The sequence below is a fragment of the Pagrus major genome, chromosome 21, assembly GCF_040436345.1.
Source record: "Pagrus major chromosome 21, Pma_NU_1.0".
In the NCBI taxonomy this organism is placed as follows: Eukaryota; Metazoa; Chordata; class Actinopteri; order Spariformes; family Sparidae; genus Pagrus; species Pagrus major.
In genome coordinates, this window is record NC_133235.1 from 31,666,966 (window position 1) to 31,682,137 (window position 15,172).

General features: G+C 41.8%; 1 protein-coding gene across 1 annotated transcript; it reads right to left on the reverse strand.

Moving 5' to 3' along the window:
• Positions 1-848: 848 nt before the first annotated feature.
• Positions 849-14,450, reverse strand: LOC141016548 (prohibitin-2-like). The gene is made up of 10 exons (XM_073490978.1): positions 14,366-14,450; positions 13,314-13,443; positions 11,772-11,856; positions 10,187-10,266; positions 9,038-9,222; positions 8,271-8,400; positions 7,930-8,033; positions 5,841-5,918; positions 2,954-3,030; positions 849-1,382 (listed from the first exon to the last, which is right to left on the reverse strand). Exons 1-10 carry the CDS (start codon positions 14,384-14,386, stop codon positions 1,367-1,369), a joined length of 906 nt encoding a protein of 301 aa, XP_073347079.1. The 5' UTR covers positions 14,387-14,450; the 3' UTR covers positions 849-1,366.
• Between the last annotated feature and the right edge of the window lie 722 nt (positions 14,451-15,172).

Sequence of the window (15,172 nt, forward strand, 5' to 3'; positions counted from 1 at the left end):
TTTACCAACCCAACATGTGGCTGTTTGACGTCCTGGGAATGAGACTCAACAATCAACTATCTTTGTGGTGCGTTCAGGAACAGCTGGGACAAATCCTACTGACTCTACCTTTAACTTTAATAGTCTTTGAATTATATTAAGGAGGAAACAATGTGTGGACTGTTGACACATCGGCTTTTAACCCATGTTAGTGGGAAAGTGAGATTTAGACAGAAAGTCACATTATTTCAAGTAGAAAGTCAAAATGTTGAGGAACAAATAAGAATTCTGATATCACGACCACAGTATCGATTCTTTCTCTCAAAAATCTCACAACCTAAATCTCAGATTTTCACCAAACAGTGGCCGGATCCAAAACCAATACAATTAAAAATAAATAAATAGTCCAATTGATAAATGATATACAACAAAACTGTGAATAAACTAAAGGCAGGAATTCGTTAATAACAAATTAATGACAAATTGTTATGCTTTAATTTGCTTCTGTATTTCTTTATCTCTGTTTACTCACTTTGACTTTAAACGTAGGTATTTGTATTTATTTCTCTATTCTTTCCCTGTATTTTGAAAGATAATAAATCAATCAGTGAATTGATGCAAAGGTAAATAAATCCAGAAGCATACTAAAACAGAAATATTAATTCATGTTGTATTTTATAAATTAATTAATGCCTACATTATTCTTTAGTATCATCTTTGGTGCATTTAATGACATATTTACATATTTATTTAGCTGTTTATTTTTTGATTTTGGCAGTTTCAGTCCTGTGTAGCCCGTCTCTGTCTCTTTAAGAGATTCTGGAGTTTGTTAGTTGGACGTTTTTTAAATCATTCATGAAACTGGAGCGTTCAGTTTTTAAACTCTTTATTTTATGTTGAGCATTGGATGTAAATGAGTGAAAAAGTTCCAGCAGAAACCAAAATGTCTTCATTTATCAGCACGTTACAACTTATTCATGTAACAAGCTGTTGGCTGATGAAACTGGAGCTTCCACCTGGAAAATGTACATAAATAATCTTAGAAACTCGACTCGTCTGAGGAGGAAGGGACAGTCTGAACGACTTCTTATCCACAAAAAAACGTTTCTTTTTTCTGATCGTTACAAAGCAAAACAAAATGGCTGCTCATGACTACAGATGATGATACGAGAGAAGCAGAAGATTCACTTTCACCTACACTACAGGAACCTTTCGAAATAAAACGACTGATTAAAGTCAGTTTTTGTGACCGACAGACGGATGAACCAGGATCGGACTGAAAACCTGATGTGGAGTCAACAGGTGAGAGACGAGTCGGTGATGAAGACGTTTTCTTTCCGTAGAAGCGGACCAGAAGGAATGATGACAAACCGACAGAGGCGTCTTCTTACTTCAGCGACATTCTGAAAGAAAACAAAATGACAACGCTGTCAGTTTATTAAAGTACCAGCAGGGAGACGGTATTTTCTGTTACTATGAGTAGTTTACGAGTTAACTTGTGTTTGTGAGAGCCGTCCAGCAGAGCGACTCCCTAAAACCGCCCGGATGGACGCAGTAGTCGTGCACGTTTCAGCGAGCTCTGAGCGAATGTTACTTTTTAATAATTAATTTTTTAAATATTAATAATTCTTTGAACATAAATAAAACCTTTTGGTCTTCAGGCGATTTAGTAAAAACAACTCACTGATGGTGAAACTAACACGATGCTCTGTCCCAGTGGACGAGGTCGATGTTTGAGTTTTGTTTTATGGATTTTTACCATTTGACTTTGTGAATTTATTGTTTTCAGATATTTAAAAGAGTATTTCCAATTTTCAGCCACAGTTTGTTTAGATGTAGGAAATAAAAACAGGTTTTAGAAAAGATCATGGTCTGGATTTAAACTTGAACAGTGTTCACTTTTGGTTTCAAACATGAAAATCATCCCGTCCAGCAGTCGCTTGTCTGCGCTAACATTAGCTTGTCTGAGCTAACGTTAGCTTGTGAGAGGTAAAAAATAAATAAAAAAGGTTATCCGAGTCACAGTGATCTGCATTTGAATGATCTGATAGAAGTCAGATCAATCTTTAATATGTGGCCTTTCCTTTGGATGCAGGTCCTAAAATAACAAGCGAAAAATGTGACTTTTCATTCAGCTTTAAATCTCTGAAGGTGATTTTTATACATATATTAAAGAAGAGAGAGACTCCGACATGTTTTTGTGTCATTTACAGACGCAGTTTCTTTCTTCTGCTGAGTTCATGGTGCATTCGAATGTACCTCGTAACTCAGAAATCTGCACTCTGAAGGCCACAAGGGTTATTAAAAACATCTTCTTATTTTCCTTTGTTGACATACTGACATGTCTTTACTGAAGACGAGCGAGTTCGTCTCTGTTTCTGTTCAACTTACTAAATGTTCTATATTTGTTTATGTACATGACGTGGGCGGGGCTTAAACCAGAAGTGGGTGGGGCTAACGGGAAGTAACAGAAGCTGCTTTATCTATTATTTATTATGAATCTATTAACAGAACAGCCTCAGAGTCGAGCGTCAGATCAATAATTAGATCACAACAGTCAGCGACCCGGAGACTTCATCAGGAGTACTGATACCGATACTGATTTACTCGGATAATACTTTTAAAAAAGTACGTCCTCTGTAGCAGTTACTCAGCCGAGTACTGGCTCAACTCTGATCGTTACTTTGTTCTTTCACTGCAGCATTTTTAATATTTAGATGCTAAAATCATCAGAACGTATCACATCAACACTAATGTTACTAACAGTGCACCAGGGGAGTCGGTTCCTCGTACAGCTTTAATTCTCTCAGAATTTATTTTATATCCAAAAAAAACCGTCAACGAGATGTCCTGAACTCAATCGATATGAAGCGAAAACAATACAAATCTGGACTTGAATCGATCAGATCAGTGAAGTCAGTGTGTTGATGCTCGGCTCTGATGACGACTGTGACGTCACCGTGTCCACACTCACCTGAAGTTCTCTTTGTCCTGCAGGTTGAGCACCAGGCTGTCGGCACTCAGGTACACTTTGTTTTGGGACTGCGCCACCTGCAGGTCACACACACACAGACACACACACACACACAGACACACACACACACACACACACAGTGTGAGTGGAGAGAAAACACAAACAGGTGGAGTTTCTCAGCGTGCCGGCCTGACGGAGCACAATGGGAACATTGTCAGGCTTCAACACTGAGCTGATTCACAGCACAGTGAGCGCTGCTGAGGCCCGTCCACCGGCCATACAGGAAACACACGCCAGCGCCGCAGCGCCGGGTCACGTGACCCGACTGTAATCTACAGGCGAGTGAGGTAGAGCTGCTCCGTCCCAGGCTCACGTGAACACAAACAGGCGCTCAGTGTGTCCAAACGTATCAGAGAAGATTAACTCAGAGAAGCTTCGTCTGATATCTCACAAACGTTTTGTTTCAAACCGCCGGTCCAACACTGTCGTGGTAACGTGGTTCTGATTTCTCTTTTCCACTGGGGTCAGCGACAAAGACACAACCTAAACTTACACAGATGTCGCATTAATGAGCAGCGTATCATTTATTATTAAACTGCTGTAACACACAACATCTCTCAGTGTTTGTTCTTCATATTTATAGCGGTTAACTGATGTGAAAAGTACCCAGAAGACGAACTTGAGTACCAACTAATTCATAAAACATGACAGAAATAAATATTTTTGTTTTAATTTGCGTCTCTAGTTAACAATAAATGTTCTCAGTTACATTACAACACTGCAGTAAATGAATAAACAGTTGTAATAACATTTAATAAATGTTTTATGTTTATTTCACACTGAAACGTCTGAATAAATATTTGGGGCTTTAAAGCAGCTCACAGCTCGTTCATGTGTCGTCAAGACGATGTTTAACAGACCGAACGAGTGAGTGAAGAAAAAACTGGCAGATCAATCGACGGTGGAAATAATCATTAATCGTATTTCTCATGTTTGACAACTATTAAGTGTTTAACGGCAGCTGAGAGATGTCAAATCAGAGGATGAATAAAGTGTAAATAAATAGAAAATAATCTGTATCAGCTGCAGTTCTCAGGACAAAACAGATGTATGATTTTAGTTTTGATTCTTTGTGATCGGGACACATTTTAATTCAGAGAAACTATAAAACCTGACGAGGACGTGATGATAAACGTCACAGATAAACTGTTTTCCTGCTTCCTGCTGCTGATAATGTATCAGGATGTGCACGGATTCAATTATAACTTGAGAAAAAAGAAATTAATGAAAATAAATGCATCAAAACAAACTTTTAAAAGGTCTGACCAACAACTGTGTGAAAAAACAGAAGGTTTAAATGTCGGAGGACGAGAATCTGAAGCCGACTGCAGTTAAATTCATGTTCTGCTGGCGCCACCTGGTGGACTCACTATGAGCTGCACCTGAGGTCATCAACCTGAGGCCACCGGGAGACGTCACGGTGTCACCACAGCTGCCTGAGCTTAATCAGATCAACTGAACACACTGAAGAAGACTGTGATTGTAATTCTTCAGTAAGTAAAACGTACTTTAGTTTTTAAAGGTTGGTCAATAAAAATAACCTCTGACATTTCTGCTGGTGATGAAACCTTCTGTGTGTTTAAGTCCGAGGTGAACAGAAACAAAAACCTGTTTCACTGTTTATTTTGGCTCCTGGCTGTTCAAAGACAAACTCTGCAGGATTGGTTGGTTGCTGCTTGTGAACACAGTTAAGGTTTGGATTGTGGAGAGAGTCAGCAGAAAGGCGAGTCTCCTTCCTGACTGTGACGGTTTGGTTTGGCTCAGTGTCAGTATTAGACGACTTCACCTAGAAACATTACAAACATGGCAAAATACTAAAAAATTATATAATACAAGCAGAGAGCGAGGTCTCTGCAGACAGACACAGTGAGTGAGAGGGATTATGTTTTTACAACTTGATCATTAGGAAAATCCTGCAGTGCACCTTTAAGGAACGCTGTTTGTCTTTTTGTAACAACTGAAGACCCAGTTCTGATATTTTTAAAAAGTTCAGCCAAAAAAGAAGATTCATTCATCTTCTTGGGTCAGGCTCAGTCATCATCTCCTCCTGATGATATAAAGTCAGGCTCAGTCATCATCTCCTCCTGATGATATAAAGTCAGGCTCAGCCATCATCTCCTCCTGATATACTGAGCCTGACTTTATATCATCAGGAGGAGATGATGGCTGAGCCTGACTTTATATCATCAGGAGGAGATGATGACTGAGCCTGACTTTATATCATCAGGAGGAGATGATGACTGAGCCTGACTTTATATCATCAGGAGGAGATGATGACTGAGCCTGACTTTATATCATCAGGAGGAGATGATGACTGAGCCTGACTTTATATCATCAGGAGGAGATGATGGCTGAGCCTGACTTTATATCATCAGGAGGAGATGATGGCTGAGTTTTACTTCTTGGCTGAACTGCTCCTTGAGGGTTATCAGGACTTGCAGACATCCTGCATGAGTCACTTTAAAGAACAGGAAAGCACCGTTACACGTGAGTTATGTTTGTCACATTAAGGCTGATAAATAAAAGGCTGCAGACTCGGTCTGCTTTCGTATCTCTGGATATTACAGATTGTAGGTAAACTGGTTCTGCTTGGGTGTATTTTTGTGGAAGTCTGACTGTTGCTGTTGGTTTTAAAGTGACGATCTCTGGCTGCAAACCAAATTTACAAGCCAAGTTTTACCTTCAAACATGAGAACTGACCCACCGTCGTCCACACGTCTGCTTCTGAGCAGAGAAGTCTGAACTTTTCACTCTGTGCTTCTCAACATGTTGAAATGTTACCCCAGCTGCAGAACTGACGAGGTGCTGCACAGACAAAGTTTCTTACCGTCTTGGCGATGTTCTGCGCCGCCCGGATCTTCCTGAGCTTCAGGTAGCCTGGATTCTTCGTCACGGCCTCGCCCAGCTGACACACACATAATTAAACTGTTAGTGTATTCACAGAAGATAAAGTGTTACACACCTAACAAAAGGTGGACCTGAGGCCGGTTGGCAGCAGCTGGCTGAGCCGGTCTCTCCGATCATCAGAGGGATCAGAGCTGCAGGCGTGTCGCCGCACGGGTTTAATGTTCTCACGCATGTTGACAGGCAGGGAAATAATTAGTGCATAGTTGTGTTGAAGTGCTGCACACAACGACGAGGTGAGGCCAAGTGAGCTCACGTCAGAACAGGAATTTATGAGATCTGAAGGTGTTCAGTGTTCATTACAATCTTATAAATCAATTTAATTAGTTTAATGAAATAAGGAATGAATGTAATCAGTTTAACACACAGTTCAATCTTATCCAAACAACTTTTTACTCTTTAACGTCAAAATCTGTTTTTGTGACGTTAAAAATGTCGAGACTGAAGATCTGAGTACCTTCAGTATCGATGCACCCGTTAGTTTCCTCTCCCTTCTCTCTAACAGCACGCTGACACACATTATCTTTTAAAGGTCATTAATATTCTTTTAGAAAAATATATTTTATGTAAGAATTTTTAAGTGTTCGATGTAAACATCAACAGAATATGAAGAGAACAGTCTTGACGTTTTGTCACAGTCGTTGTCTTTCCCATACTCGAGCTTCACTGGGCGACCTGCCCAGGTAGATTACGACACGCCCAGGTAGATAAAATCCAGATTCAAACTCTGAGTGTCATTTTATGATGCACGCAGAGCAGCAAACCTTTGCGGTCAAAGTTTAAAAATTTAAGATGTGCTGTTGGATTCACATCAACTCATGCATCAAGTAACATACCAGAAAACAGTCCACCTTAAGAGTTGTTGTCAGAAGCTACGTGTGATGCTGAGTATCCTGTATGTACGCTGCACTCGGGCTAACTGTAGTGTGAATGGAAACGTGTGCGATCCGCTCGACCGGTCCACAGCTGTCTACAGAAGCAGGAAGTGTGTCAGAGCGTCTTATCAGACGCTGGGTGTCTGTAGGGAGACGACCTGCTGCTGAACAATGAAAATGTCACTCAGATGAAACAGTACAAACGTGATATAAACGTTAAATCAGGACTGTATTATAAAGCGTGTGACAGGCTCGGCTCCCTGAAACTCTCTAATAAACAATTCTGGCCACGTCAGTGACGGCAGGTCACATGCTGCACATCACACACGGCCCTGCCACCAACACCACCGTGAGTAAATTATCAACCAGTGGGAAACACCGCAGGCGTCTATGTTTTGTCTTGGAAAGACATCTATTGAAGTGAGCGTGCTAAACAGCTAGCCCCTCGCTGTTTTGGGCCTCCAGAGGTGCAGCAGTAAACACCAACGCTCCTCTGTACAATACAATACCACTAGCTGCATGGCTAACTGAGCTTACGAGCTAACAGCAGCTACAGTTAGCAGCTGTGTGTGGAGTTGTTTGGTGTTTGAACTCAACAGGTGGTCTATTCTTGCATATTGCACCTTTAATGTTTACTACCGTCTTTCTGCCGTGTCTCTCTGAGACACCGGACATGTCTCAAAGTCAGATTTTCCCCGTGGGATCAAAAATGGTCTCACGTCAATAGTTTTCAAGATACTGTATCGAAGTTAGAAATTCCTGCACCATGTCAACACTTGTATGTTTCCAGGTTTGACGGACCGTTTAAAAGGAGAAATCAGAGCCGGCTGGATGATCACAGACGTGTAAACCTTCTGTTCAAACAGCCCGAGGACACGACAACAGGTTTGATACAACAACAGTAACAAGCAGCAGGAGCACAGCTGCTCTCAACACTTTCAGCGCCGTCTGAGACTTCACTGTTTGTATTTTGATCTCTCAGGTCTCATCTTTTCCAGCTGTTAGTCTGGATCATCGTCAGGTTCAATTATGACTTTTGCTGAGGCAGAAGACCGGAGCACTTCTTCCTCTTCTGATGTTATTCAGACGTGACTGCTCAAGAAGAATCACATTTCAGACCAGTTGAACTCAGCTCACCATCTTAGCAGCCTCGGCTTCTCCTTCAGCCTGGATGATCTTCTGTCTCTGGTCCTGTTTGGCCTTTTCTACATAAAACTGAGCTCGCTGCGCCTCCTGCTGGGCTGGAGAGGAACAACACACACAACAGTCACATTTTGCTTCTATACAACTTATATTTAGGTGATTTATTTTACTTTTATACGCATTCAGAAACAAGACTGACAGTTTACTGCCTCCCTCTCCACACATGTTCTCAAACTATCACATCTGATCCATCACAGCTGATTAAATCACGACTCTCTCAGTGTTTCAAATGTCTGCAGGCTGCCAGAAGGTTCAAACTTCCTCTTCCTACTCACCGACTTGTTTGGCCTCAACTGCGGCGGTGTACTCTCGACTGAAGCTGAGCTCGGTGATGGCCACGTCGTCCAGGATGATGTTGAAGTCTTTCGCCCTCTCGAACAGCTCTCTGCGGATCAGCAGGGACACCTGGAGGGCAACAAGGTTGTTTAATGTTTACTGCACAAACGTGAGGCACCTTCACTGCTGAACATCTGCTTCTCCTTCTCCTGTTCTGACCGGATACTGAGCCAGAGTTTAAGAGGATTTGTTCCAGACGTTTCAGACACTCAGAGGTTATTTTCAAACAAAGGACACTTATTATTAGCGCTGCATGTTTTCAGTCAGTCAGGTTCGTGCTTGAAGCGTCTGAGCTCTTGGTTTATTTACACTCAGTTGCCAGTTTATCAGGTACAGCTCGCTAAAACTAGCACAACATCAGTCCTGCAATAACTGAGAGATCAGCACCCAGTGATTATGCATCACTTTCTGTAGGTTAAGTCGTCTGTTGGCTCAGGTTTTTAATTTATATAACACTTATACCAAAACATGTATATATGGGTTATACTCACAAGTGTTTCTAATGTTCTGAAGGTAAAGTAGTCCAGTTCACCTTTGACCTCAGAGATTAACCTTTTAATTTGGACATTTTTTGACAGTGTGAACAAAAACTAAACATCCTGATGAAGACGGATGTTACGACAGAGCTGCGTTGGACTGTAAAGGTCTACCTGATAAAGTGAGTGTTAATGTATATAAACATATAAATGTGTGTGTGCGCGTGTACCTGTGCTCTCTGTGTGATGAGCTGTGAAGCGTTGAACTTTGCCACCACGCTCTTCAGCACCTCGTTGACGATGGAGGGCAGGACGCGCTCGTCGTAGTCTTGACCCAGCTGCTGGTAGAGGGTGGGCAGGTTGGACGCCAGCGGCCGGGACAGGACGCGCAGAGCGATGTTCACCATCTGAAGGTCTGAGAGCGACGAGAAAGGAAACAGACGGTCCGTTTACAGCTGCTGATGATCGAACAGCAGCCGGATTTATTCTGGAAACAACTGAATCTGCATTTATATTAAAAACCAGCGCTCGATTCTTCAGTTCAGAATAAGGATCCATTCAAATTAAAGAACGACGACTATGAGCTGCAGAGTTAAAGTGTATTCAAATAAAATCAGCTGGTCAGCGCCCTCTGGTGGACGAACTCTGGTCCTGTATGACCTCAAACGTCTTTGACATTTCCTTTAACATCAGAAGGTTTTCTGGTGATTATCACATTGATTCATCTGAAACTATTCAGATAATCAGCTCCTTTAAATCAATTGTCAAGCAAAAAAAGTAAATCTAAATATTTTCACTTCTAGATTCTTAAACGTGAGGATTTGCTGCTTTTTTGAGAAGTTTTACAAAAAAACAGTACGACTGGTCCAACATTTCAAGACACGTTAATAAAGAAACTAATTATCAGATTGAATATGAAAATAATTAATTGCAGCTGAACTTTGGAAAAAGCTGCATTTCTACCGTTTGTTGTTCGTGTTGAACCACTGAAGCTGGAAACTGTTGTTGAACTGTTATTTCAACTTGTCAAAAGTTGCACTGTTGTTGTAAAATACTCCGACTATATATTTAAAGAACAGTTTGTCTGGACACAAAACCAACGATCTGTTCATCTCTGCTGATCCACAGGCGACAGTCTAACGATGGCAGAGCCGTCAGCGCTCAAAGAGTTGAATCGTGGATTTAAGAAAACTGACACCGCTCACGTTTCTACAATGATGCGTTTCTACTTTACTCAAGTAAAAGATCTAAATACTTGTGTGAGTTAACACAATGTGAAGGATCAATACAAACACACTGTGTCCGTCCAGCTTTAAACTTCTCACAACATGTTTCCATCAGATTGTTTCAGTTTGTCAGTGAGATTTGAGATTTCTGACCTTTGCTTCCAGTGAGAGAGGAGATCTTTCTGGGTCTGGCTCTGATGTCGTAGATGATGGGATACTGGAACCACGGTATCCTGAAGACAACAACACAGTGAGAGTCCAGCTTCAACACAGTGAGAGTCCAGCTTCAACACCAGACTCAACAAGAAGGTTAAAGAAGTAGATGGAAAAATTGATTGATTGAATGATTTAAAATAATGTCTTAGTCTCATGAAACAGGACAGGAAAGTGAGTATTAATGTAACTCTGTTGTTATGAGTCTGTTTATTATCTACTCACCTTTTACATTAGTTCTAATGAATTTCTACTTTTTTAATTATATTTTTCTGCTGCTACATTTGTGAAATCATAAATAATTTTCTGCTTTGAAAAATGTAAAAGAAATAAGTTAAAAAAATCATCCAGTCAGCACAATAAATAGATTATTATGTCATTAATCGTCTCTTTCAGACTTTAGCTGTTGCACTGTGAACCAGAACATTTTACACACTAATGCTGTTTCTCATCACAGCAGCCGGCCTGGTTCTACTCGGTTCTGCTCGGTTCTGCTCGGTTCTACTCGGTTTGATTTGCATTTCCACCACAGCTGGGCTACCTGCTTGCAGGTGAGTCTTAACACAATGACACTTGTCCCAGAAGAATCACCACCAACAAAGTGGCTCCGCTTATGACAAACAGGTTTCATTTTCTTTAACGTCACTTCCTCCGTTATTTAGTCATGTAAAAGCTTTTATTTTGAAGCAGCATCACAGGAAACGTTGTGCTTCAGCAGCAGGAACTAAACACGACTCCTGAACCAGCTGACAGTGAACACATGAAGCAGTGAAACTCAGCAGATGTTTGAAACAAACAGGACGAGAGAAACTAAAGAGGCTCAGTCAGAAGCTGCAGACGTCCTGACAGCTGAACACTGACTTTAAAAACCTCTTTCTCTCAGGTTTCCTGGGCCCCACTGATCGTCCTCCCTCTTGTTGTCCTGCCAACTACCAGGGTCAGATGAATTGATGTGATTCAGTGGGAAGAAGGCCGACATGCGATGGACGTATTAATCACGGTGAATCAGGACCACGAATCCGTAATGAATTTTGACAACAGCCATGTTTTGTCAAGGTAACAGGCCTGTGTCACGTGAGGAGAGCGTCCCTCACGCTGTAATTTTACAGTTTAAAATGTCCACGAATGTTTTTCTTCTATTTCACAAATGATGCAAACTGAAGCCCTGAATCATAAAAGCTGTTTACAGACTGAGCACATTCTGCTTTACAATAACTCACGACATTTACAATCGGAAAAGAAAACTCATTAAAAACTAATTTTGGGCTTTTACAGCCAAAAGTTTTAACGAGCTGGCTCCTCCGTGTCGTCGTGGAGACGCTCGTATTCGACCTCCCGTCTCCCTCCATCACTACCTCCCACCCAAGGTTCAAGTTCACCTCCTGGGCAGTGACAAAATGTAATTTCTCTTAAAAAGGATTAATCAGTGAGTAAAGTACGTCGTCTTCTACTCGTCTTCATCCTCACTCATCAGTCAATATTAAAGGAATAATGCATCATTTTTCTCTCCGTGTGTTTATCCTACCTGAAGTGAAGTCCTTCAGCCAGAACCGTGTCCATCTGCATCCCTCCGATCCGGTTGAAGATGATCGCTCTCTGACCTCCTTCAACTTCAGGACACACAAACACATCATGAGTCTGACTGAAGTTCATCTACATTCACCACATCACCGGTCAAGTTCCTGTTCCTGAGCTCTGCTGCTGAATAATGGGCCGAGCTTCTTCAGCACAATGTTTGATGACGCTGTGTTTATCTTTAACTGCCAAAGTGTGTTTCGTGAGGTCGCAGTGACCTCTGACCTTTATCGCTGCATTGATTTTTTTTTTGTCCCACCCTGATCCAGAGGTCACAGGATCGGGCCGCGATGAAACCTGACTTCAGATGTTTAACGCTAAACTGAAGAATAGTGAAAAATTCTCTGGAATAAAAATAAAGACAAACTTTAAAGAAACTGTTTCCTTTCGACATGAATCAGCTCCCTGCACCTCCAACAGGCTCCATTTAAAGCTGCACGACGGAGTTTTACAGAACAAATTCTAACTCAGAAAGGTAAAATTTACAGTATTGATGATGTAATAATACATGTGTATAGAAAGTCCATCCTCAGAAGTAACAGTCAAAGTAACACAGCATGAAATTGTGGAGTGATTCAGAAGGAAAACTGGTGAAAAATACAAAGATTAAAGACGCTCTCACATTCAGCCTCATCTCCTTGTTTTCTTCTTTCCCCTCCTCTTTTTCCTCCCCAACTCTTCCCTTTCTTCTACCTTCCCTCTCACTTTCTTTCCTATTTCCTCAACTTAATCAGTTCCTTTTCCACAGTCCTTCCTTACTCCTCCTCAACGTCCCTTTCTCTCATTTCTTCCCTGCATTTTCTCCCTTTTCTACCAGTTTTCCTTCCTTAACTTATCTCTTTCTTTTACATCCTTTGAGCTACAAAACACTTTTGTAATTTGGATTCATTTCCAGACTCGAGGCACGCTGCAGCACAGAAACCTCAAAACATCCCCGTTAAACGCTCCCTTAGCTTTCTGTAACAAGATGATGCAAGATGAAGATCTGTAACAAGATGAAGTTGGGAGGTCGTCACAGACGGACCTGAGGCTTCTTGATAACACTGGACACGGGAACATGAACTCTACAAGGACCTGAAGCCGCGACATTGGTCGTTATGTGCAACAGCCTGACACCCGCTGACAGTCGTCACCTTCAGTTCAGTGTGATACAAATCAGTGAAACAACAGAACCGAATCAACTTCTGCAGTCTGTTTCTTAGAGGTCGAGGTGTCAGTAATACTGGACTTCTGCTTAGCATAAGAAGAGAGATGAGAGTTTTTCATCAGCAGAGTAAAGAAATGGACACTGTCAATGTGCCGTCACAGTCTGAAGGACACGTTGCATCTTTTCTACAGTTCTGGTCATGACTGGAAATATTCACGACTAAAGTATATGTCACAAAACTGGAGCAAAAACTAGAAAGCTCAAATTAAACTGCTCCGACTGCTCACTGGAGCGTTCAGGTGAGTCACAGGTGTGTTCGTTGTTTGTCTGCATGAAGTAAACTACCTGTGTACGTTGCTTCCTTCACTCCGTAAGCCAGAGCTCCGGCACCGATCAGCAGCTTGAGACCGACGCCTGCACCCCGAGGTCCTGATGACATCCTGCCGGCTATCTGCCGCAGCTGCTGCAGGAAACCCTGAAACACACACACACACACACCATGATGTCAGGTGAGAGACGCTGACAACACACACACTGGGATGACTTTAAGTTAAAACACAACATGGATCCGCTTCATACGAGCAGTGAATGGTTACAGGTTGTTACACAGATCACTGTGAGTGACCTTGGCACTGGATGGGTGACAACTTCCCCAAGGACTCTGGATACAGAACCACTCCATGTGTGTTCAGGACGGACCAGACTTCATTCAAAAAACCCACTGATTTCATGTGTGCTACCACAAAGCGAATGAATGAGTGTAAGACTGGTGTGTTTTGAATTTAAGGGCTTTAATGATTAATTCGTCTTAGAGATAATCCACATTTCAATATGTCTGCTTATAGTATTTCCAACTGTCCACCACCGTGTATTAGCTCATGTATAACATGCTGAGCAGATCAGTGTCCCACATGTGCGCCGAATTAAAAAGAAGATTCTGGAAACGTTATTTAAGTTGTCAAAGATTATTTTATAGCGCGTGTACGTGCGCAGATAAGCAGGGAAACGTTAATCTGAGAGGTTTTTAGACGGACACTGGGATGTGTGCCAGTCAGTGAACGTAACTACGAGACAAACGCAAATGTTTCCACAACAGTTAGTGAAACGATCGCAGACCGACATTAATTAGCTTCCGACATTAATTAGCTTCCGACATTAATTAGCTGTAAGAAACCCTCCTCATGCAGCAGCTGTGTGAAGTAAAGTCAGCTAGCATTAATGAAACTAGCTAGCTTACATCAGACACAGCCCGACTCACGTGTGTGTGTGCGGGCAACTGTTGTTAAAACCCCGCTAATGTCACGAGCTGGCACACAAAGAGCGGGAAACACGGAGAAGAAGGCCGCCATGACACCGACATCCACTCACAACCACAGGACAAGGAGTTACACACTTACACCGGGATCTTTATTCGCCATGCTCGTCCTCTCTGTCGACTCGCAACCGCAGTGGAGAAGAAGGCAAGGTCATGCGTGGTGACGCACTTCCGTGTGCGCGGGGTACCATGGGAAATGTAGGATTTTAACCAATGTTGTGTTGTTTCAAAGTGTCAAGGTTCATTGTGATTGTGTCACCACACAGAGTTACACAATGAGATGCCAGTTGTAACGCCCTCATGTTGCACAGACACACAACCTAAACACACAGACACTGAGGGTGAGATGGGATAAAATAAATACAAATAAAATAAATAATAAAATAAATATAAATAAATAAATAAAATGCTTCATTACTTTCTGCTCATATTGGACACAGTATGTTAATTTGATAAATAATAACCACAATAAAGACACAAGCCTTTTCATTAACTCCTCCGCTCCCCTAATTCCTCGTTTCCTTCCTTCATCTTTCCCCGAGTACTTCCTTCCTTTCTCTTCTCCTTTGCAACCTCGCTCACCTTTCGTAACATCTCCCTTCCTTTTACTTACTTCCTCCTTTCCTTTCCTTACAGGCACCTCCTCTTCTCTCCCACCTCCTTTCCTTACAGGCACCTCCTCTTCTCTCCTCCCTCCTTTCCTTCCCCACCTCGACCTTACACACTTTTCTGTATCTTATGCTATTTGCTTTTCTTCTTCACACCTGTTGTATAAAAACGGCAGTTTTGTGAATGGAGTTTGGTGCAGCAGCTTTCATTCATGCTTCTGTTTGCAGCATCTTTTATATTTATATTTTATTTATTTATTTTATCAAATAAATGTAGTGGA

Coding starts and splice junctions, on each gene's coding strand:
- LOC141016548 (XM_073490978.1), bottom strand. CDS start 14,386: ATGGCGAATAAAGATCCCGGT. Junction 8,401..9,037: donor TCATCACACAGAGAGCACAG/GTACACGCGCAC, acceptor GTTGCCCTCCAG/GTGTCCCTGCTGATCCGCAG. Junction 8,034..8,270: donor AGTTGAGGCCAAACAAGTCG/GTGAGTAGGAAG, acceptor GTTCCTCTCCAG/CCCAGCAGGAGGCGCAGCGA.